This window comes from Hirundo rustica, chromosome Z (assembly GCF_015227805.2).
Source record: "Hirundo rustica isolate bHirRus1 chromosome Z, bHirRus1.pri.v3, whole genome shotgun sequence".
Classification (NCBI taxonomy): domain Eukaryota; kingdom Metazoa; phylum Chordata; class Aves; order Passeriformes; family Hirundinidae; genus Hirundo; species Hirundo rustica.
In genome coordinates, this window is record NC_053488.1 from 17,447,353 (window position 1) to 17,471,149 (window position 23,797).

The window sequence follows — 23,797 nt, forward strand, 5'->3', positions numbered from 1 at the left end:
TATGACTTGTGTCAGGAATAGTGTGGTCAGCAGGATTAGGGATTGTCTGATTGTCACCCTGTACTTGGCACTGGTGAGGCCACACCTCAAATCCCATGTCCAGTTTTGGGCCCCTCCCTCCAAGAAAGACGTTGAGGGGCTGGACTGAATCCAGAGAAGGGCAGTGGAGCTGAGGAAGGGTCTGGAGTCCTGTGAGGAGCCGCTGAGGGAGCTGGGGATGTTTAGTCTGGAGAAAAGGTGGTTCAAAGGGGATCTTATCACACTGCCTGACCTGGAGTTGTAACCAAGTGGGCATCAGTCTCTTCTCTCAAGTAACAAGGAATAGGAAAAGAGGAAACGGCCTCAAGTTGTTACAGTGGATGTTTAGTTTAGATATTAGGAAAAATTTCTTCATGGAGAGGGTTGGAAAGGATCAGACGAGGTGCCCAGTGAAGTGGTAGAATCACTATCCATGAAGGTATTTAAAATGTGGTGCTTAGGAGCATGGTTTAGTTGAACTTGGCAGTGTTAGGTTGATAGTAGAGCTCAGTGATTTTAGAGTTCTTTTCCAGCCTAAAGAGTCTATGACTCTATGAGTAGCTCTGATGGAAATAAATGGAGACACACATTGGAATGAAATACATCTGTTCTATGAACTCATAAAAGTTGTCATAGGCTAGCTTGTTGATTTTTATCGTAGTGTTTCTGTGATTTTGCCAGTTTTTCAACTGCTCTATTGCCATGCCATCCCCCTCTCTTTTAATCTCTGATTTTTAATTTAAACTGTATAATTGAGGCAGGAGGAAGCCTTTCTGTATATTTGCCCACACTGTTTTAAATGCCAATGAAACAAATAACCATTATTATCATTATTTTTACTTTTTTTCTGAATGTCTGTGAAAGAACTCCATTTTTCCACATTTGTGATATCTTCTGTTTCTTCTTCAGTTAACAGGTCCTATTGAAGTCCTTCATCAGGCTCGAGTTTGCGTTGACCACAAGGGACGGAAGAGTGAACTGACTGTCAAACAGGGGGATAAGATTGAAATAATTCGCCTCACAGACAATCCAGAAGGAAAGTGGCTGGGCAGGATAAAAGGATGCTGTGAGTTCTGTTTCTTCACTGTGCTCCTGAATGTTTTCACTGCATGACAGCAAACATGTGAGCATTATACCAAGGGCTAGCCCTATCATGGCTGAGTCACTGGACACCAAAGTAAATAATTACCCCAACTCACCCTTTTGTCCTCAGCTGGCATATGAGGCATGGTTCATAGCAGGGAGTTATTGTGCAATATAATGTAACACCTATAGGCACTGAAATAGTTTAGGCACAGTATGCTGGGACCTTCACTGACATACTGAGGGTTAATTCCCTGTCAGCAGCTTTCAAATAGCATCAGAACTCAGCTCCCTGCAAGTTACAAGTGTCACATTTTTTCATGTCTTTATATTAAACATAACATGGGTGTTCTTAAAACAGAATTAGAGAATATAAGGGCATGTTTTAAGTGTTTTTCTTGTTCCTATTCCTATGGAAAGTTCCTCACTTGGCTTCTAGATTTCACTTGACTTCTAGATTTCATTTTCTCTGAAATCCAAAATCTGTCTCCTATTGTATAAATACCATCAGCAGAGCTTTGAATATAAAAGGGTTGATGATCTGGCTCCTAGGTTATAAAAGGTTGATCCATAAAAATCAGTGAAAATTATTAAAAGCATTTGCTTGATCTTTAGAGGGACTAAAATGATAATGAAATTAGTAAGACAGTTCACACATGTAGGATAGAGTTCTACAAAATTGTAGATGATACCAGCTGAGCAATTTGTAGTGATAGATATATACAGATAGTACGGAACTGAATGTGTCTCCTACAATGAGAATCTGAGAGAGCTGGGACTGTTCCCTCTGCTGAAAGGAAAACATAGGGATATCTTATAATTGTTCATAAATACCTGGTGGGAGGATGTAAAGAAAATGGAGGCAGGCTCTTTTCCAGTTACCCAGTGACAGTGCAAGAGACAACAGGCTTATACTGAAACATATTCTATTCGAACAGCAGAAAACACGTTTTATTACTGTGAGGGTGACCAAGCAAGGGAAAAGGTTGTTCAAAGAGGTGGTGGAGTCTTCATCTGTGAAGATCTTCTAAACCTGACAGGACACAGTCCTGGCCAACTTGCTCTAATGGAGGATCATGTTTGTTTAGAGGGGTTGGTCAAGATGATCCCAAGAGGAAGTTCCAATAGCAGCTTTTCCATGATACCTTGAAGTTGTGAAAATAAGTCAATTACATGGATCATTTTGTACACAAAAAAAACCTTGGTGAGGGCTGGGAAAAGGGTATTTTCTAGTGCATGTGCAGTCCATTAATTAATTTACTTGTCATGAATTAATTCTTGTGTCAGCAAAGCTTGAAGCTGTACAAGGCTTCCCATTGAAATATTTCAATAATACAGACCAATTTGTTACACCAGTGTTCCTGCCTTTCATGTTCACAGGCCAGGTCTGTGAAGAAGACCAAACGAAAGAGGAAAATCAGTTATCATTTAAGTAAGAGGAAAGATCAATGTCTTACATTTGAGAGGAAATACACTAAAACCTGCATTCACTGAGAAGGAGAGTGGTGAATTTTCCATTTTCAAAGAAATGCATGAGCATATTTCACCTTGGAGAAATCCATTTGTGCACTCTTCTGTACAGGCAGTATACCTGTCTAAAATTACCCTCAGGAGAGACAGAGTTCCTCATCTCAGGTCAACTGCTCTGGTCAATGCAGCTACAGTGTGTCTGCCAACCTGAAGAAAAATCAATGCACATGATCCTCCTAATGACCTGTCAGGAACTTTATGTCATAGACTGCCCTAAAATATGCCACAAGCATGCAGCACTGCTAGAAATTGATGTGGGGGTTTAGATAGATCCTTGCCTTTTTGCCCAGGCATCCAGCAGCAGGAAGTAGCTTTACTGAGGTGATCAGCACCTCAATACCCACTTTACATTTGCAAGTTCTTTAATGATGGCAGATCCAGTCTATTATAGAATGAATTATTTATTCAATGGACAAAACTAACAGATGTAAGACTTTAAAGAAACTAGTTCTATGCAGGAATAAAAAAGAAAACTACTGGTACAGAAATACTACTAGTAGTATTATTTACCTACTAGTGGTAGTAATGCGAGGTTAAAGACACTTATTAATGTTACAGATAGCAAAGAGTAGTATAATTTAGGATTCAATGTATCTTACCATCCAGTTGTTGGTGGAGCACACATTAAGAACCTTTCCCTCAAACCCAAGGGAAGTAACCACAGAACCTGTGTCCAGACTCTGGGGAGAAGTCTCCCATACTTTCAGGATGTGTGTGTAGAAGGCTTCTGCCTCTGTGATAACTGTTGTGTCTTTTACAGTTTGTAAAACAGGGTCTCTTAGTCAAGAATAATTCTTTTATCTCTTCCCACATCACCTCTCCAGACTAAGATGTTGATTTTTAGCTGAGGTCTGAGCCCCTTTGGCACCCGAGATGCCCCCTTGCTGAGCCTTTCAGCCTGGGTTATCTCTTTATACACTTTACTGTGGTAGAAAGGAGGGGGCGTAGACGTCCTGCCAAAAGTGGTCCCAACGCCAGCTGAGAAAAGAAAACTGCCCCATGGTTCCTGCACAGAAAATTCTTCTGCTGTAGCTGAGAAGCAAATAAAAATGAACTTCATCTGGGGGGAGCTTAACAGGGGGATCTGAGATAGATCTGATATTATATTTGTGTTGACAGATGAGGCTGCATGGAATGAGACATTTCTTTGAAAGTTTTCAAAAATCACACAAAACAATTCAGTCACTGGTTCTGAACCTCTTGTTAAAATCATCCCTTTATCATGACCCTTAAACTTCATGGTTTCATTTATTTAGATGGATACATTAAAACAACCATGGTGGAGATTGATTATGATTCTTTAAAAAGAAAGCAAAAACCACCTAGCAGTGCTGCTATGAAACATATAGAGAGTGACCAAGAAATGTATGATGATGTCGGAGAGCAGGACACTACTAGCAGGTATGTATAAGGAATGGATGAAAAGAAACAAGTGATTCACCTAGGTCAGCCTAGACAGGGGATGTTTTACAACAACAAACCCAACTCTCATTTCAAAACTTTATGTAAGAAAGTTATGTAACTACTATATGTAGCTATTCAGACTGATGTGGTCAGAGGAGTTTACATGAATTCTGAAATCCAGCATCTGTAAGCATGTCTAGGGTAACCCTTCAGAAAAGAGCATGGCTTATGAATTTAACCCTGAATAAAAGGCCTCTCAAATTCCATAAGATGGGTATGAGCTATACTTTTTTGACTTCATCAGAAGTTTCTCCTCTATGACATGGTCTCCGTGCATTTGCAGTGCAGTGCTATATTGCAGATTCTCTACTTTGATGTGTCTTTTTCATGTCAAAAAAATCTGCAGCTGTTGATGTGACATATCCAGCAGCAGATCAGACTTGCTGGAGGGAAATACCCTAGTGGTCTTGTCACAAGAGCCAAGACTATCACATAACCTAGGAAGACAGTGGAACTTACGTTACCAGACCTCACAGGAAAGTTTGCTTCTTGCATATGATTCAACAATCCATTCTCTGTTAAATGTCCTGATGTGCAGAAACAGAGCTTGGGATTCAGATAAGAGATCTGCATATGGGTGTAAAGGATTTCAATATGTAGGACGACCATCTTGAAGAACTCAGCCATTACACCTGCTTTTACTGCTTCCCATGAGACTCCTTAGTTTAGAGGCCTGCCTGGAATAAAAGGACTGGAATAAAAGAACTGCAGATGGCTGGCTAGAACATTCCCATGAGCTCCAGCAGCAGCATGTGGAAAAGTCTGCCTTCAAGCTGGCATTTTTCATGCAACCAATATAGTTTTGTGCCTGATATTTTTCAAGGTTGCTCAGTATCAGTTTTCCTCCCTGCACATTGGTCTCATAGCATCGTGACCTAGCCATGAGAGTCGTGTTAGTTGTTCTAGGTTTTGGGTAATCTCAGTATTAGTTACTTCATTGCAGAGATATCTTTGGCCAGTCCTTTTCAGTAGGGCAAGCATTGCAATTAGTCACCTCAAAGCAAAGAGTTTAGAAAATGTATTGAATTCAAAAACAAACAATTACACTTATACTGTTGCATACTAAAATAACAGTATATTGCAAGGAACTTCAAAGCATGAATGATTGGCTCAGATTCATTAAATCCTTTAAGCTATATTTTGAATTTTTTGTCTTCTGTAGTGATTAATAGCACTCTGTTTCATGAGCATGAATTGTTGGAAGGTCTGACATATATCAACATGTTTTGAAACCACTATAAGAATGCCATTCCAAAAAAAAAAAAAAAAAAAAAGCTCCTGACCAAATATCTCATTTTCAGTAGTATTGCTAATATTCCAAAATTAATAAATTATTATGGGTGTTGTATTTCAGTACTTCTTGGCACAAGAGTTTAACAAATATCTTGTTTTGATGTATAATTTCAGTTAAGGCTTTGACCTGGAAATAATCTCAGCTACTATGAACCTCTCAGAACCTCTCAGGCTTTTTTCAACTACTGTTAGACCATTGGGCCAATACAGAATCCTTCCATATGGTTTGAAACATATCCTTATACCACTGAAAGCTATTTGAATAATAAATTACCTTGTTTACCATTTCATTTCAAGGAGATGGCCTCATAAGAAATGAATCTAAAGGGTCTGAATCTACTCGTCAATGCTCAGTCAGATTATATTTTTATTCCTGTCAAATCTGACTACATGATCTCCTGAGATCCCCTCCAACACAAATTACCTATGATCCAAAGGCATATTTCATACTTTAATTTAAAGATATCAACAGGAATATAAAATACATTCTAAATATTTTTTCCAAGGCAAAAATGTTTAGAATTAATAATTGCAGAAGTGATGGGTGATCATGGTGTTTTCTTTTTATGACCGATGACTGCTTTTCTCTAAAATGTCTTGTGTTTTCTTTTCTAGTCAAAGTGGTGACCAAGGTGGAGATGGAAGTAAGTTCTACTTACATATTGAGGGAGGAACTGTTTCTATGTATTTCTTACCCTCACATTCTGATTTCTGCAGCTTCCACATAATGCAGTAATTATCCATAAGCAAGTTATATATTACCTAACAAGCAACAAACAAGGAAGGGTAGTAACCAAATTAACTTCCCCACCACCTATGGGAACTTGAGTGAGACAGAACCGTTGTGTTCAGGTAACATTAATCACCATCATGCCAGATGACCAAACTTTAACTTTTGACTTGTGTGTCAAGGCAAATCATCCCACAAAACAGCACACATGTAACTGGAAAAAATATCAACATGAACAAGAATTTTTGTATAGGAGAAAATCCAGTTCTGAAATAGCCAGCACTACCATCAATTAAAGCTTCCTTTTGTTGACATAGTTAAGGGGAACTTCAGTTACAGCAGCACACTAGAGCCCCAACTCAGCAGCTTCATGCTGTGAAGCTGACACATTAAAACCCAGTTTCCCCTTTGTTAGCACATATATTTATTCAGAATTCTCTGTTAATCCTAAGAGCACAGCTCATTTTACCAGCTTCAAGTTTAGATACTAGTCATGGCAGAAGCATTCCTTGGCAGTACTGAAAGGAGCTTCTGGCAGCAGAGTACAGATTTCAGTGCCTACTCTGACCAGTGCCTAGAATTGGACGTGCAAACCAAGCTAACCCTGCACTGAAGGAGGTGGAGCACAAAGGTTAAAACTGAGACCAAAACGGGGAGTTTACATTGCTCTTGTCTCTGATTTCATTGGATGAAAACAAGATGTCACCTTGTGATGATTAGAGTGTTAGTCCCATATGTTCAATTATCACTTGAGTCACACATGAAAACTTAAAAGTCATTGTAACATCTGGGCCAAAATCAGCCATTTAGAATTTCATTGACTACAGTATAGAAGCATTTGTTTTCAGTATCCATGCTCTTGTGATTGGCAGTGCCACAATTAAATGCTGTGGATGGCCTTCTAAACTGGGATAAGTCTAAATTTCTGTTTTAATAAAGGGTCTGGGCTGGTTTACAGAAAGAATTTTGCAAGGATATTGCATAAACTGCACACACATCTGATATAGTAAAGAAGCCTATTATGATTGCATTAATTCACTATTTGATCTGTTAAAGACGTGGTCCAGCCTCCTCCTTCTGATCAAGACATTTATGATGAAATTGATGATGAAGATGATGTAGCTAGGTATGTTTTTTATATATTTTATATTTAATAATTTGCTTCTTTGACAGAATGTTTTCATTTTTTGTGGTTTTGAATCAAGCATAACAATTAGCAGGTATTAGGATTATAAGCAAGCAGGTATACATCAAAATGGATATGTGAAGATAGAGAAAAGGGTTTGTCAGACTTTTGAAGAAGTTTTTTTCTGTAATTTTGATATGTCAGCAAAAGCAGTTTGCAATCACGAAAATCTCCCAATCTGCAACTAGACAGAATAGGTCTGAAATGAAAATAACAAACTAAAATGCTAGGTTGCTGAGTAACAACATGAAAACAGTAAGCCACTAGATTAATATCATACTACAAATACATCTCAGTAGCTACAAGTGGCCTAACATACCTATTTCTAGTTTAGCATGTAAGCATTTGGGTAAGCGACTTCACTTCGGGAATAAATGATAATTATGTGCATCAATGGAGAATTTAACTGGGCCTTTTAAGAAGAACATTACATTTTACATTGTGATAATCACATGCATACTCCAAAGGTCTGTATCACAGGATGAAGATAAGAATGGTATCTGGCCCTGGGGAATCTTGAAGAGGCTAAAGGTCAAAGATGACAAAAAGAAAAGTGTACGAGAAAAAACAGCCAAAGTCAATGAGGCAGAAGAAAATGAAAATTTATTGTAAGAATCTGCCAGGAAATCAAAGTGCACATTAACTAATTCTAATAAAGCATTGATCACATGCTACTAACATGTCCTTATAGCGGCCTAATGAATCATGCATCAAATTGCAGCTCAGGATGATACTTTTCTGCAAAAACACTGAGCTTTCTTTTCACCTGCATAATTATTCTCTTAACAAGCTGTATTTGTTGCAAAAGTCTGGTAATCAAAATATGCTGAATTCTTTTTTTGGTGGAAAGCACCAGAATAATCTGTCATCTTTGTGCTATTAATCATGTAAATTTGCTGCATGCTCAGTTAAAATTTACTTTTCTCACCAGTAAAATGTAGCTGAGATAAATCTAGACCTGTTAATCAAAATTTTAGGAATAATATGCCAAACAGAAAAATGCAAAGATTGTCTTCTATCCATCTTTCCTAGAGAATAAGTCAGCAGGTGGTGTTTTTGCCACATTCTTCAGTAAAACTGGTTCTGAACCAGTTTACTTTAATTCAGTGTTAAAAATATATTTAGTCCCTAAGTATTGCTGGTGTCAGTGGCACTTCAAAATGTCTGGAGATTACTTGGAGCCCTTTTGTTGCAAGTTTTTAAAATTATTTAGGTTACAAAAAAGTTATTAATGTGATATAAATATTTAATAAGTTGTTGTTTTGTTTTGGTTTGGTTTTTTTCCTACAGCATGTCTTCTTCACCAAAGCAGTCTGGAAAAGGTAATTAATAGCCTATTTTTCAGTCTCCATATTGATTCCAGATTCTTTTTCTGTATACATTGCTTTGTATCGTGCTAGTAACAAAAACACATCTAAGGAAGGAAACAGGACTTCCTATTGCTTACCCAGTTCCAGTAAACAAATTTCAAGTATTGTGACTGATCCGGCTGCAGACAAGGAGATAGATGTACATTGCAAGCTCCCTAGTAAACAATTTAATGTGTTTAATGTGGTTTTTCTACATGAGATTTACACTAGTCCATTTTATTTGGCATTAAATATGAACAGATTCACCTGAAAAGAAGCACTCAGTGAACGACCTCAAAAGTAACGAAAAATTATTTTTTCTATTTTTATCACTTTCAGTGTCTCTGTGAAAGAACATAAAAGCATCAGCTCAGTTCTGGAATAAAAAGCAAGTTCTTAGAATTTTTGAATTCGCTTCAACTGAGTTCTGAGTTTTGAGTTCTGAGTTTAGAACTGAGTTCTAAACCTTCTATATTCTACTGATTTTTCTAGCCATTCATTTGATGAGTTGAGCAATTGCTTTCTCTATACAAATATGCTGAACATGATTGAAAAAGAATCCTTGTCTAAGAATTCTCTTCACTGCTTTGGCATTGCAAGATGGCCTAAAAACTAGCATACTCATGATTCATATCCTCTTCAAAGCGACGTTTCATTGGCCAGGGTGCTATAGAAGTTATTGAATGTGCATTAAAATCAACCTCAACAAATGTACTTTAGTGCAGTACAGAGGGAAATTGACTAATTAAAATAAAAATTAAAGGCTATCTCATGCGCTAAAACTTGCTTCAGCTTCAGAAGATTAGAATTTCAGTGAATATCTGTTATTATTAATAAAGAATCTCAATCTGAAAAGGTTGGGTGGTGTTGCACAGGTTGTGCAAAACAGAACCCATAATTACCATAGATAGTAAATGGCTACAGGACTTGGCAAAATTTCTGATCAATTTAGCTAAAATACCATTGTCACAGAATGTATTCACTTCTCAATATTCACAAAATAATGTTTCATTCTTTTGAACACTATTGTTTCAGATTATCGAGACAATGTTTATGATGACGTAGATTCTTCAGACTTTCCTCCTCCACCACCTGATCCCAGGCAAGTGAAAATATTGCTTCCCCAATTAGAAATCTAATACACTGAGAGACATTTTTAAAGTATGTACTAGAGGCAGATTGCCACTAATAGCTGCCTTATTTGGTGTTGTCAGGTTTTGTAGTTCTCATGAACCTACTGCTGATAATGGCAGTAAAATGTTCTTTCCTCTGTTATAGATTGAAATATTAATTAGACTATAGAATAAATAAGCATGTTTTGCATGCCAACATATCTAGTCCCTGATGGAAAAGAGGTAGAAAATTATGCATGGTCTAAAGAAACTTAATTACAGATTGTAGTTCTTTTTCTATCAAAATTTGGGAACACAAAAATTACCGGAAAGCAGGCCAATGCCTCTGATGTGTTGCTAATTTTGTTTTATCTGTAACCACTTGGTTTAGTTCTTCAAAATCAGGAAGCTTTGGAAAACCTAAGTCAGATGAAAAAGTACAAAAGCTCAAGAAGATGGAAAAAGAAGAGAAAGAGTTCAGAAAAAAGTTCAAAGTAAGTTTTGTTCGAAGTGTTTTCTTCACATAAAATATAAAAACAAAGTATCTGCATGGTGTATTCTGATTTGTTCCCCATAACTTGTTTTTGAAAGGTAAAGTATTACTGCAAGTAAAAATAGTGCTCTGAGCATCTTGAAGTCCAAATGGCAAGTAAGGGCACGTACACATATTGTAGCATACACAAATATTTGTTAGTTACCAAAAATTTAGTTTTAATAGGAATATTAATGGAAAAACATTAATGAGTTTTAACCATGGTTTGGGGATTTTTGTTCTCCTTTTCAGTTTGATGGTGAAATAAAAGTTCTTTACTCTACAACCACAGTCCAGGAATTGTCTCAGAAAAGATGGGGATATAAAGACTTACAAATTAAACCAGGGGAATCTCTTGACATTATTGAAAGTACAGATGATACCAAGGTCCTCTGCAGGAATGAAGAAGGAAAATGTAAGTTTTGTTTAAAAACTGTAGTACACATTGAATTGTCAGAGAATGTTTGAGTAGAATGTGTAAAATCTCTCTTCCCTGGTTTACTGAGGTTTACCTTGTATGGTGTTTGACAAGAGGCAAATTGTTGATATCTTATTACTGTGTTTTACCACTGGCTTGCCTTTAAAAAATCCAAAACACTTTCAATGGACGAGATTTCTAATACTAAGTATTAGAAAAAAAGACCTTTTTTTTTTTTTTTTTTTTTTGGTACAGTTTTTCTTTGCAGCTAGGATCAGCAGATGTTTCTGTTGATTCTGTCTCTCCCCCTTTGCCAAAAGGAGTGTGGCTATGATAACCCGCTGAGAGCAGCAAGAGTAAAATCCTTGCTGCACCTCTGGATAGCAGTAGTCCATTGATTGAATCCAAGAGAAAATCAATAACCATATTCTTACTTGGGATTGCAAGAGATGCAGTTTAATTTCTCAACAGGCTGGGGGGAACATTGCTTAGGAGTCTTCACCCCAGCTTCCAGCTAATCCAAGGCATATGTCCTTGCTGGCATGTCTGTTTGTTCTGGGAGTTGCATGAGGCCTTTCAATGTTTCTTTGAAATCCTTGGCCAGGGTTTGCACTGGCAGAAATTTTTGAATTTTTGGAGAAGTCCAAAACCATCTCCCAGTGGTTTCAATTTCTTGATGAGCTTCTGTTACAACACTTTCCAAATCTCCTAGTGAAAATTCACTTTTTGCTGGAACAGCCTACTTTCTAAGTAGCAGCATCCTTCTGCTCATCTTTCCTTTTTACCTCTGACCTGTGTAGAAGACAGTCCAATGCTATAAACCTGTGAAGGGGATTCAGCCACCTTCCTTTTATTTTTTTCCTTACTGAAATTAACTGTTACAGTCTGGAGTACAGCCTTTTTCCTGGCAGGCCTGCAGGGTGAGGAAGAATTTCTTGCATAACAACACATGTTTTTCAAAATATGGATTGCACTAATAGAGCCACTTCCCAAAAAAACCCAGCTTTCAAAGCCACATTTTTTTGAATCAAGCTAATAACAAAGTAGAAAGTAGTTCATGTTGGCTGTATTCCTTCAAAGCCTTTCAAATAATGACAGGAGCTACTGCTTTGCTATGCATAAAAAAGCAAAACCAATAAAAATATCCTCCTTGAAAATCTCTGAATAGATCCCAGTCAATTTACACATTAGTTAGCAAAGTTTGATCCTACTTTAGTTAAATGTGTGACAGTTTTGTTTATTTGCTCTAGTTGTTCTAGTTTCTCAGATCTTAAAGCTATGATTTTACTTTCTGAAGGCCAGGTAGACTAAAAATCCACAACTAAAGATGGTTTTGTTATTTTCATGCACATGAGTTGTTTGATTTAATCATTAACTTATGAAGCAATTCCATAGTTTTAAGCCTCTACCAACAGTTTAACAAAACCACAAATTATATTTCAACGTATTCTCACCTTTTTAAGCAAGGGCTGATGATCTTAGGAACATATTATGCTATGGCTTATTTTAAATGTTATTAAATTATTTGAAATGTAAAAATGAAACAAGGAACTGATTTTCATCTACCATCTCAAATTCATTCTTGGTCTGATCACACACATTTTGAAATAACAAAAGCTTTCAATTTAGCTTTGTAGATTTTGCTTAATCACTCGGAAATAAATGGACTTCAGTGGCCCAAAGTTTGAGTTTTGACCTCTCTGAGCTTCCTTTACATTGTCAGTGAGCAGCTGGCATGAAGTGTTATAGCTTTCAATGGTTGCTATGTAATCAACAGAGTATGCTGACTGCTGGCTTCTTCCTTATTTGGAAGCACCATAAAAACTAATAAATTATTTAGAAACTGAAACTTTGGACATGTAACTTTAGTAAATCTGAAAGAGTGTGAGACCAGCAGGTTGTATCTTCTACCTGTTTAAGGGCTAAGAACCATCAGAAGAACATAGATATCACTTGGCAATGGTAGAAGCACTGTCACATGCACATGACTTCTAAGAACATTGTCTTTGTATGCATGATTATGAGCAAAGAAACTTTGCTTTCGTGTATTTATCTTGAGAAAATTTTATGAACAAGCAGAGGAGCTTAGAGTAGCCAAATAATTTTAATTTTTTTTCCTGGAGACTTCAAGAGTCATGAAAATTATTGGACTGCTCTAAAAAGAATTTTGAAAAGTAGTGTCTTCAAAAAAGTAAAATTCAAAAAATCAATTTCTAAGTCTTTATTCCAGAAAATAAAAACTGGAGAAAGACAGCTGAGCTAAAATATCCTGAACAGACACTCCTAATGATTGAAAGAAGGAAATTTACATTGAAATGTCAAAAAACAGACAAGATCACATTTATTCTTTAGACCTCTCCTAATTTTGTACCAGCTTGCTAGTGTTTACCTACAAACATGTAATTAGTGTTATGGCTCTCTCTTTCTTTGTATTAATGTTACTAATTGACAAGTATTTCAGTATATATTTTTCACCAAAGATGGGAAGTCATTTTTAAAGGAAATTATATATATAAAAAAGAATATGTGTACTTTTATCTGATTTCATTAGTAATGCACCAGAGTAATAGAATAATAGCCAATAGCTTTTCTAAGGTATTTCCATTATTATATCAGTTATTGGTCTTATTATTGTTACAGTTAAAATTTTAAATAGTTACAGGTAATTTAATTGGTGTACACATCCTGAATCACATTTTTGTCTCTGTTTGAAACTCTAAATGTTTCTGTTACTTAATATTACTGCAAATATTACTATGTTGTTTTTGTCATACTGCATTTTAGTGCTATAGTTTGTGAATTGAACTATAGTTTTTGCTAATAGCTGTTGTTTCACACCCCTCTCATGCAACCAGGAAACTGAAATACAAGATGAAAACATAACCTTGCATAACCTCTCTGCAAGATTATGCATAGAAGTTATGCAACACCTCTAACTCTAACCTCTATTAGTTAAGTAGGCAAATATGAATAAGCAAAACATTGCACATAGCAAAGTCTTCATCAACCAGGTATCCATTTTACATGTTTTTTCCATCTATTATGTCTGTCTGAAGTGTGTAAAAGAGAAAAGCTGCTTTTCATTAGTGCTAGCAACAGAGGTAATGGTGAATATTTAATTTTAACTTAAATACATCTGTATTTCACTTTTACAGATGGCTATGTTCTGAGAAGCAATTTAGTTCAGAAGTAAGTATAAAGCGATTGTTTTGAAAAATTTGCTGTAACAGTTTTGTTCTAAATGTTCTGGTTAAAAAAGTAAAATGTAATTATTTTACTCTGTCATTCTAAATTTGCAAATTATTTTAAGCGGTTAGGATTTGTCAAAAATTAATCACATACATCCGTGCATCCAGAGCTCAATTCCTTGTTGCTTAACCATAAACTCTGGTTAAACCATGAAAAATCACATAAATTAAGCATTATTGGAACTAGACTCTATTACTGAACAGCAAGTTAATGCGATTAGGTGTATTGATGCCTTTTTCAAATGTCTAACTAAAATGGACCAAATTTTCTTTAAGTTTGTTTGTACTTCAGTGTTAGTGGGATAGAGATTTGGCTCAGTGTTGCTCCAATTGATTGCATGGAGCTCAGCATTTTGGTTCCAATCCAAAGCTCCTGTCAGACAAAACCTTTCCATTTCCTTCAAGAGGCTTTTATATTAGACCCTTAAATATCAAATCAGATGTCACTTCTAGAATTGTCACATTTAGAAATTAGAGGCATTTAACATTTACACACATGCTTGAATTACATATATAAACAATCTTACTGTCTTCCATGGGTCTGTCGATGTACCTAAATCACATATTTGAAAATTCCTATTCATGGGGCATGTATCTTTTTTAGACATTACCTATATTCATTACCTGAAAAATAACACCTCCAGAGCTATTATGTAATTGCTAAGTACAGAAACAAAAATTATTTCTAGGGCATACTGATTGGATTTTTTAATTCAAATTTTCTGGTGATCATATTTTTTTTAAAAATGAAGTATTTAATTTCTTTATGGAAATAACTTTATGATACGATTGATATAAAAATGTAATAAATAAAACAGACTTTTAATAGCAACCCTTTCATGTTATAAAGAAATGTACCCAAGTCTACCCTTCCCAGAAAATACTTTGACTTGACCATCTTGCTCAACATTGTTCTGTTACCACAAAGGTTGTATTTTCCTAATTAGCAAGTTAATTATTTGATAGATTACCTGCACCATACTGCTACTGTATCTTCTAATACAATTCTGATGTCTCAACTTTTAAACATATTGTCTTTTTTAACTTACAGTGATGGAGAGATTTATGATGATATTGGTGACGGTACGTTGAACATTTGGAACAATACTTAATTTATATTCAATTACAATAAATATCTTTGTGTTGAAGTGAATACACAATATTAATAGTTCTGCATTTTATTTCCATTTCAGATTGCATCTATGATAATGACTCTGATGCTGAATTGTCTTGAAATAACAGCTTCATTGTAGATCAAACTCTAGTTTGGAATCCCACTTGTGAAAGCATGAAGAGTCACGAATGCTGTTTGTGCAAGTTAATTGGCTGCTTTTTTAAATGTACAATTTACCTGGTCTTGGATTTAAGCCTTTTGTCCTCCTGCTTTGTACAATATTTGTATTCCCGTTTATCTGAGCATTTAAAATTCAGGGAATATGAGCCAAAGTTAGGTTTATAATTTTTCACTTCCTTTCCACATTTCTGACAGTCCATGTAGGAATCAAAAGAGGGCATCAAAGAAGGCAATACATTACTGATTTGCCATTCCAACTGCAATAATGTTAGCAACACTGAAATATGCAGCTATGTTCCATGATTGCAAAAGCCTCTTTTTCTTTGTTGTACTAATGATAGGATATCAGACTCTAAAATTTATCTGAAGTATACTTTAGAGTATAGCATTCTACTTTATGCTGTAGTGTTGCTCAAAATATACACAGGACATTTCAGTTAAGATTTAATTTCTGTTTAGTTCAAAGTTGTCACTATAGTAATATAGGTATTATAAGCTATAAACTGATGATAAACTGTTTGGAAATTACTTCTAGGCTAAATGTATAGGTCTGTTTACCAATCTGCCTTGATTATGCCCCTTTTTTCAAAGTACTGTAGTTTAATCCTAGTTTTGGCTAAGAAAGAGTACAAAAATCAAACATTTCCATGCTTATCCATTGAAGAAATAACATTTATTCCTAAAGTTAATTTTTGATGGTGTTGTCTGAATGACCAAGTTGCAAATAAAAGCAAAGTCAACAGGTAATTTGTAATAATAAAAATCACTTTACCCTTATATATGGGAAATCACTGGAAATCAAAAGATATCTACAGTAAGATCCCAGTAAAGAGGGTGAGCATGTTGAAAAAATGGAATATCTGTTGCCTTTGCTGCAGTGCAAGTTAATCAAAAACCTGTAACAACCAATGCAGCTGGGTCACTGTAAGGTGTAAGCAGCTCCTTTTGATCATAGAGTCTCCTATAATCCTGAAGGGAAGTCAAGTACATTGTGCAACACGGGAAGTTTAGTTTATAAACATAAAAAGTGTTGGCTCTGTAAAGTCAGTGACTTTTGGTCTTAGCTTCAGTGGAACTGAGATTCCATCTTACAAAGGTGTCATTTATTGCTGCTTCAAAATGCAGTAAATCTCAAAGGACACATCATGCAATGGGGATATAAAACATAAAATTAAGAAATAGTAGCCTATAAGCTATTTTGTACTGTATGTAAAATCGCTGATAGTATACTGAAAAGCTATATGCAAACTTGACTTTCTCTTTCTATTTGCTATTTCTCTTATCTATTTGCTATCAACCAGCATCCAGGCATCCAACACCAACTTTATGTGTAAACATCAGCAGCAGCACCCAAATATAAAACATGACCATGCATATAAAGTGCAATGAATATGTCTGAGTCTTTGGCTGTCACTGCTAATGTATTATTTATTTTTCAGCGGTATTCAAGAGGCTGTCTGCATTAAATTAGTGATATGCCAAAGAACCGAGCATGCAAGCAACTACACAATTACATAGTTTCTCCATGTTCTTAGTGTTAATGTGTGTAGGCACTGCAATTCTGTATCAATAATACTGACTAAATTGGTCATATGATACCTTAAATAATAAAAAGAATTAAATATACTTATGGCTAAAACTCTGTGCATTGCTTGTTCAAATCAAATATAATGTGATTGCTGCAGGGTGTTCAAACAAACTTGTAAGGTATTACTCATTGAAAAATTACTGGCATTGTATCTTTTAACTTTTACCAATGCAGGATGCTTTATTTTACTTCTTCTGAATAAAAGTATTTCTTCTGAATAAACATTGGGTGTTTGTTTGTGGGTTTTTTGTTTGGTTTTTTGTTGTTTGTTTGTTTTGTTTGGTTTTGGTTTTTTTTTTTTTTTTTTTTAACAAGAAGTGTGGGTACACTATCTTCTATCAAAATAGAACAGTAGCTGAACAGTAACTTCTGAAGATTATCACTGAGCAGTTAACAGAGTGAAAATCAACTTTATTATTGTTGCAAAGGCTGCAGAAACGCAACGTGACATTTATTAGTAATTGCTACCCAAAAAGTGAAACGTAAGCAGAAAATCTTTCAGACAGGAAAATCTGTAGTTAGGCAGTCTGTATTCTAAGGGTTTCTCACCTGTAATTTATCCTAGTATCTTTAAAAAAACATAAAGAAAGAAAATGAAAGCTGTTCACTTGATATTTTTCACCTCTGAATTCAGTCTATAATCCTGCAGTATTTGACTGTGCCTGATAAAACAGTCAGCAGTGAAAACATCAAAATATTGACATAAGAATTAGGTTTCAGCATGAACATCGTAGTTAGGGTAAACAGAGCTGGTTTCCATCTGTGTTGTACCTATGTGCTGTCCCAGTAAACAGGCTAAGGAAAACCAAAATCAGGAGGACAAAAAAGACTTCTCTAATTCAGTAGCTTTATAACATTTCTCTGCTGTTACCGCAGGCTCCGGAATGCAGCTGATCTCCTGCACATTCCTGTGTAAGAGGTTTATATTCTCAATCCACATAATTGCAGATCCCCTGGCTACCCCTCCCACAGTCATAACAAAATTTCTTCTATGTGTGATCCCTTTGCATAATCCATTCTCAAGTGTAAAGATCAGTACTTTAGTAAGAGCATGGAAATTCAGGAGTGGAATGCAGATTCTCTGTGTGAACTAGAACACACCTTACCACTACATTACTCTACAGCAGACACCGTTGTAAACACGTGTGCATAGGAATGTGTGCACTTGTTGTGTGTGAGTATACTTTGTGTATATATTAATGCAAATGGGTACCTTTATGGTTACTGTACAGCAGCCCCAGACCATCCTGCATGGAAAAGCTTTTGCATGTAGTGAAAAGAACTCAAATGCTAGGATAGTCAATAGATGTGTTTGTATTTGGACAACCCCTGTTCTAACGACTCGTGGATTCATCATTAACTGTGTGCACAGTCTATAATTACATGATGGCTCAGTATTTTTTTTCAAAAGGATCCCCGTCTCATTTAGTGCATGGGCTGGATGAGAACTAATAGAAAGGGCAGCTGTTCAGCCCTGCTTGTTCAGTTTCTAGCCACTCCTTCATTTAGTGCAAATCTCCCCAAGCTTATGCTGCACCCAGAATTATTAGTTTCTCATGGCATTCATCACAATGATATCTCACGTTCCCTTGAACAGGAAGGGATTTATCTTGTGAGAGAGGAAAACATTTTATCCCCATTTTAATGAATGAAAGGCACAAACAGAGAAAAATTTGTGGCACATATCCATTAATCCTGGATATAAAACCAAGTCACTGAAGCTAAAGTAACTTTTTTTGTACTTTCCTGCATTAGGACTCTCACTTTTTTATCTTCCTCTTCTTCGCCTCTGCTTATGATTAAATACAAATATAAAAGAGACAACATCTTGTGTATAAAAAGTATTAGCACGCAAAATTTATACTGTAAATAGACTACAGAATCACAGAATCTTCAAACGCTTCTTGAATTCTGGGAGACTTGGTGCTGTGACCACTTCTCTGGGGAGTTTGTTCAGTGCTCAACTGACCTCCGTGTGAAGAACTTTTTCCTCACATTTTAATCTCCCCTGACTCATCTTTGGGCCATTCGCTAAGGTCCTGTCCACCACAGAGAAGAGATCAGTGTCTGCCCCTTTGCTTCCGTTCATGAGGAAGCTGTAATTGCAATGGGCTCTCTCCTCACTCTCCTCTTGTCCTGGCTGAACAGACCAAGTGACCTCAGCAATTCCTCACATGGCTTCCACTCCAGACACTTCACCACCTTCATGGCCCTCCTTTGGATGCTCTCTAATGGTTCAATGCCTTTTTTACATTGTGGTACCCAAAACTGTCCCCAGCACTCGAGGTGAGGCTGCCCCAGTGCAGAGCAGAGCAGAGCAGGACAATCCCCTCCCTTGCCCAGCTGGTGATGCTGTTCCTGATGCCCCCAGGACAGGGTTGGCCCTCCTGGCTGCCAGGGCACTGCTGGCTCGTGTTCAACTCACCATTGACCAGGAGCCCCTTCTGCAGTGCTGCTTTCCAGGATCTAATTCCCAGACATCTAGGGTTGCCCCTTCCCAGGTACAGAATCCTCTCTGCCTTAGAGGGAGCCAACAACTCCTCACAATTTTATATCATCTGTGAACTTGCTCAGTATCCATCCAGTCCTGAGTCCAAATCATTTCTGAAGATGTTGAAGAGCACAGGGCTGAGGATGGAGCCCTGTGGAACCCCACTAGTGACAGTGTCACTGCTGTCACTGTAACCCTTTGTACCTGACCCATAAGCCAGCTGCTCACCCATCACAGGATGTTTATCCAGCTGTGGGCTGGACATTTTGTCCAGGAGGGTCCTGTGAGAGTATTAGAACCTTTACTGAAATCCAAAAATATTATATCAACCAGCTTCTCTTGATCAACAAGGTGTGCTACCTTGTTGTAAAAGGAAATCAGAACTATGTTTACAGTAATAAAAAGGAGAGTAGATAGGGAATAGTTATTAATGTAAATAATAGGTTAGGCTATATTGAAACTTAATAAAAAGTGAGGACTGATAGTACAATATAGTGGCCCACATTACCCTTGACACAATTTGCTATCTTTCAGCTCCCATGTTGACAGGTAGTTTGCTGGTATGGTTTTGAGTGATGTCTATGGCTCTCACCAGTATTAAACCTTTATGTGTATATGGTCTGGGTAGATCCATGGCTGAGACATCTAAACCAGTTCTGAAAGAGCCAACTTGTCTATCAGAAGCAATTCACTCAGGATAGCAGAATAACCCTACAAGCCCTCTAGCTTGACTGCTTAGCCTAGGTACAAAATAAGGCAGTAGTGCAGATGAAGGGTCATCTTAAGCAATTTTCAGAAGCCTAGTCACTTGGGAACCATTTCAGTGCCACTCTGATTAGCCACAGTACTGCAGAACACCACCTAGTGCATGTTCTAACCTTGTGCTAAGCAGCAGTGTGGTATCTCCCAGTCTTCTGGGTGCAGCAAAATACAATTGTCTCACAGTTTTCCTTCCCTGTGTTTCATTCTAGATAGTTGACTCCTGAACATACACAGAATTTGGTAAACCATTTTATTTGGCTCCTTCAAAAGCACTTTCAGAGAGAAGATTAGGATGTTAATAAATGTATGAAGTTTCTTTCTGGAGGCTTTTTATATTGTGGGCCTTGCTACAAAAAATCTGTGAAACTGTGTATCTTTTCTCTTAACACACAGACACATAAATATTGATTGAATTTAAAATATACACTACTAGGCAGAAAGTAAGTATGCAAAATGTCAACACAAACATGAATGAAATGTGAATTAGATGGATACCAAAGGTTTTAAGAAATATTATACGATTTGCATTACTTCAGTAATATCACAAAATCCTACTGCTCGGGTGTCATGAGAAAAAGAAAGAAAAAATTAGCACTAGCTTTTTTCCCTGCTTTTTTAATTTTTTTTTCCCCCTTTGGCCTGATTCCCGATTTTCAAGTTCTTAAAAGGAAAAGCTGCCTGATCCTTCATTTACGTGTGGGTGTGCTTCAGGTGGAAAATGTACACAAAACACAGACACACAGTGTGGGGCTCTCATCCATTTTTGCTGCTGACAGAAGGGACACACTGCCAAGCTCCCTTCCCTTCTCCTGCATCCCAGCTTCTTCCATGTTCTCCTGCTTTGGACAATGCCGTCACACACCTTCCAGCTCACACAGGTAAGCCCAGTTTCTTCTTCTGTATTGATCCAAAGAAATCCTATATTTTATCGTCATTACCTCCTTTCACTGCCTGAGATGTTCTCTGTACTTTTTTTACTCAATTACTTCCTGTTCACCATAATTATTCCTCTTTTCCTTGACCATCTGATCATTGCATTCTGTTCTTTGCTTTTCTGCTTCCTTGTTCCTTTCTCTTTTCATCCTTTTAAACTGTTCCCCTGCTTCTGCATTCCTGCCCCTTTTCCTGGCATTTTTGGTTTTATTTCATTTTAAAAATCTGTTCTGTTTAAATGCCTTTTTTTTTTTTTCCTTTTGTGCAAGATTTCTAGCTCTGTGGGTGACACCAGCAGAGGTTTAATGACTCAACAGATGCTGAGGAGACTTATAATTCTTGTATTTTGAGTTCTAGGCTGTTTATCCCACAGCATCTGAAATCAGGTCAAACATACCTTCCTCCGCTCTCAGTATTTGGGGGAGCTTTTCTTTCACACTTAAATTGGGATATATATAACTACATCTTACAACTGCCAGTTTAAACAATTCTTTTCTATCCTATCCCTCTTTTCTGCTTCTATTTTCATAGTAAGCTACTTGCTACTGACCATGTAACAGACTACATGTTCTAATGGCAGTCACTGGCTGCTGAGAATCTACAATATCCAAATACTTCAGTATGGATACAGTGATATATATCAGCATTGCTTTAAAATGTTAGCCACTGTTCGTCAACCAGCACCCAAAGAAGATATTAATGGGTTTCATCAGTTTTTAAGAAAAGACTATGAGTTACAAAAAATATTCTCTGCTGCCATATAGGTTTTATATCAGTAGATGATAAATTATCCCTGTACAGAGCTTCAGCACTATTGCTAGAGTTTAGTGCTGTAAACTCGGGGGGGGGGGGGGGGGGGGGGGGGGGGGGGTTGGTGTTGTTGGTTTGGGGGTTTTTTGGGGGGGTTTTTCCCCCCACTCAGGTGTAATTATTATTACAACCATACACAAACTAAACACCTGGTGCTTTTCAAAGCTTCAATAGGATTATACAGTGTGGAATGCTGGGAAAAATCTCACATGAACAGGTGCCTAAGTATAAGGTTGCACTAATTAACAATCTAGTTAGCAACCTGCCCAGTTAATCAGAAAGACTTGTTGCAGCACTTGATGTTCTGTTATTTTGCCACTGATAGTTATTGCTTTAGTATGATACTTACTGCTGGTCTACTTTAATTTTCTGCTATGTACTGTATGTCCATTTTTAAAATTTCTTCCATTATGGGGTACTGAAGAAATACTAACACTACAAAAAATTGCAATCAATTCTGATTTTTATTATTACCTTTTAATTTTTTCTTTATTTAAGGGTTCTGTCTTTGTGAATTATTTTAGATTATTATGGTTTCCACAATCGGAGCAAAAAAGAAATTTACTGAGCTGAAAAATTGTTAGGTATTGGGGGGGTTGATTATAGCAAATGATATTACTGTTGACAACTACATTACTGATACTTAAAATAGTGCCTGTAGAACTGATTTTCCATAACAATATATGTAGGAATATACCTAGCTAATTGTATTGGAAAAGGTTAACATAGGAATATATTAGAAATATAGCATATAAGCCAGAAGAGCATTCACACCCCAAAAAGCAAGCCCAGTAGAAGCAACTGCAAATTGCCTATTTACTTTTCTCCAAGTTGTTTGGTGAACATGAGACCAAAATAGTCAAATGAAAGACTCTAACGTATAGATCAAAAGTTCAGCAAAAAAATTTTCAGCATCCACCTTAACCCAGTAATTACCCACTAAGGTCTTCCTTTCTTGACTTACTCTCTGCACTGTGCCAGTCTGGGCAGTTTGACAACCCACACCTGGCCTATAACCAGAGGCAGCCCACAGCTGCATACATACTAGTCATTTAAAACTCTGCCAGGCAACATCCCTGGGCACTGGACCTTGATGGCCTTTGCTGTCACATTGCCTAAATCAGTTTTGGCTCAAGACCAGTGCGAGGCTATCCAAAGAACTCTCAGCACATATTTTCAGGATATCCATGTCACCACTTCCCTCCCCAGGTGACCCCACGAGCCAGATGAATTCCCCAGGGGAGCAGATGCATGTAAAATGCAATATCCCTGCTTTCACATTGCAATTTTGTTTTAAGACCTCTGTCCTTCCCAATATCCCAGATTCTGCTAGGTTTTCAACCCACATTGGATTCTTCTCAGAGCCTGTGGTAGCACCCAAGGCAAAAAGACCCTGTTCCCAGGAGTCAGATGAATTTCCATTCAGGAGGAAGGACCCTTCTATTTCTGCTTGTTGCTGTAATATGGGGACACAGAACCAAATCTCAAGAATGGCACCTTAAAGGACTTTGATTTATGAACATTGAGCTGCAGCTAATGGGGTCACCTTTTCCCTCTTGTTTCCTTCCTCATGTCCTCTGAAGAGGATGGCTTTGCAACCTTGAAGCACACCCTCTCCTTAGCAGGTCCTTCTGTTGCACAACAAGCCCACAAGCCCAGAGCCGCAGCTACATTTTCCCACACACTGCTCTGTATCTGGATGGAGAAGTGACATTCAGGCTTGTACCACTTTATGCCAACTGTGAAGCACAGGGATGCCTGAGAATTTCAGTGCATGTCTGCCCAGGGGTCAGGCATTGTGCAGGTCTGCTCTAGGACTTGTGTGTTGCTTTAGAATGACCCCTGGTTGTTCAAAGTTGGCAATAATTTAATTTGATGCTATACATTTGTCCAGCTGCTAAAAATGTACTGATGAGCTGGATTTGATTTGACTGAAACAGTGGAACCTCTAAACCA

General features: G+C 37.1%; 1 protein-coding gene across 3 annotated transcripts in view; it reads left to right on the top strand.

The window, feature by feature from the left end:
* FYB1 (FYN binding protein 1) overlaps nucleotides 1-17,067 on the top strand; it is a 56,926-nt gene extending 39,859 nt beyond the window's left edge. For 2 of the 3 annotated variants that reach the window (XM_040090769.2, XM_040090768.2), the window contains exons 8-18: nucleotides 928-1,084; nucleotides 3,888-4,032; nucleotides 6,004-6,032; nucleotides 7,175-7,244; nucleotides 8,595-8,626; nucleotides 9,689-9,755; nucleotides 10,157-10,259; nucleotides 10,550-10,712; nucleotides 13,871-13,904; nucleotides 15,015-15,046; nucleotides 15,157-17,067. In XM_040090769.2, coding sequence (XP_039946703.1) covers nucleotides 928-1,084; nucleotides 3,888-4,032; nucleotides 6,004-6,032; nucleotides 7,175-7,244; nucleotides 8,595-8,626; nucleotides 9,689-9,755; nucleotides 10,157-10,259; nucleotides 10,550-10,712; nucleotides 13,871-13,904; nucleotides 15,015-15,046; nucleotides 15,157-15,197 — 873 coding nt within the window. In that variant the 3' untranslated portion in view covers nucleotides 15,198-17,067. The remainder of the gene's footprint in view (nucleotides 1-927; nucleotides 1,085-3,887; nucleotides 4,033-6,003; nucleotides 6,033-7,174; nucleotides 7,245-8,594; nucleotides 8,627-9,688; nucleotides 9,756-10,156; nucleotides 10,260-10,549; nucleotides 10,713-13,870; nucleotides 13,905-15,014; nucleotides 15,047-15,156) is intronic. The other variant, XM_058424162.1, reaches the window with a different exon arrangement.
* Nucleotides 17,068-23,797: the final 6,730 nt, after the last annotated feature.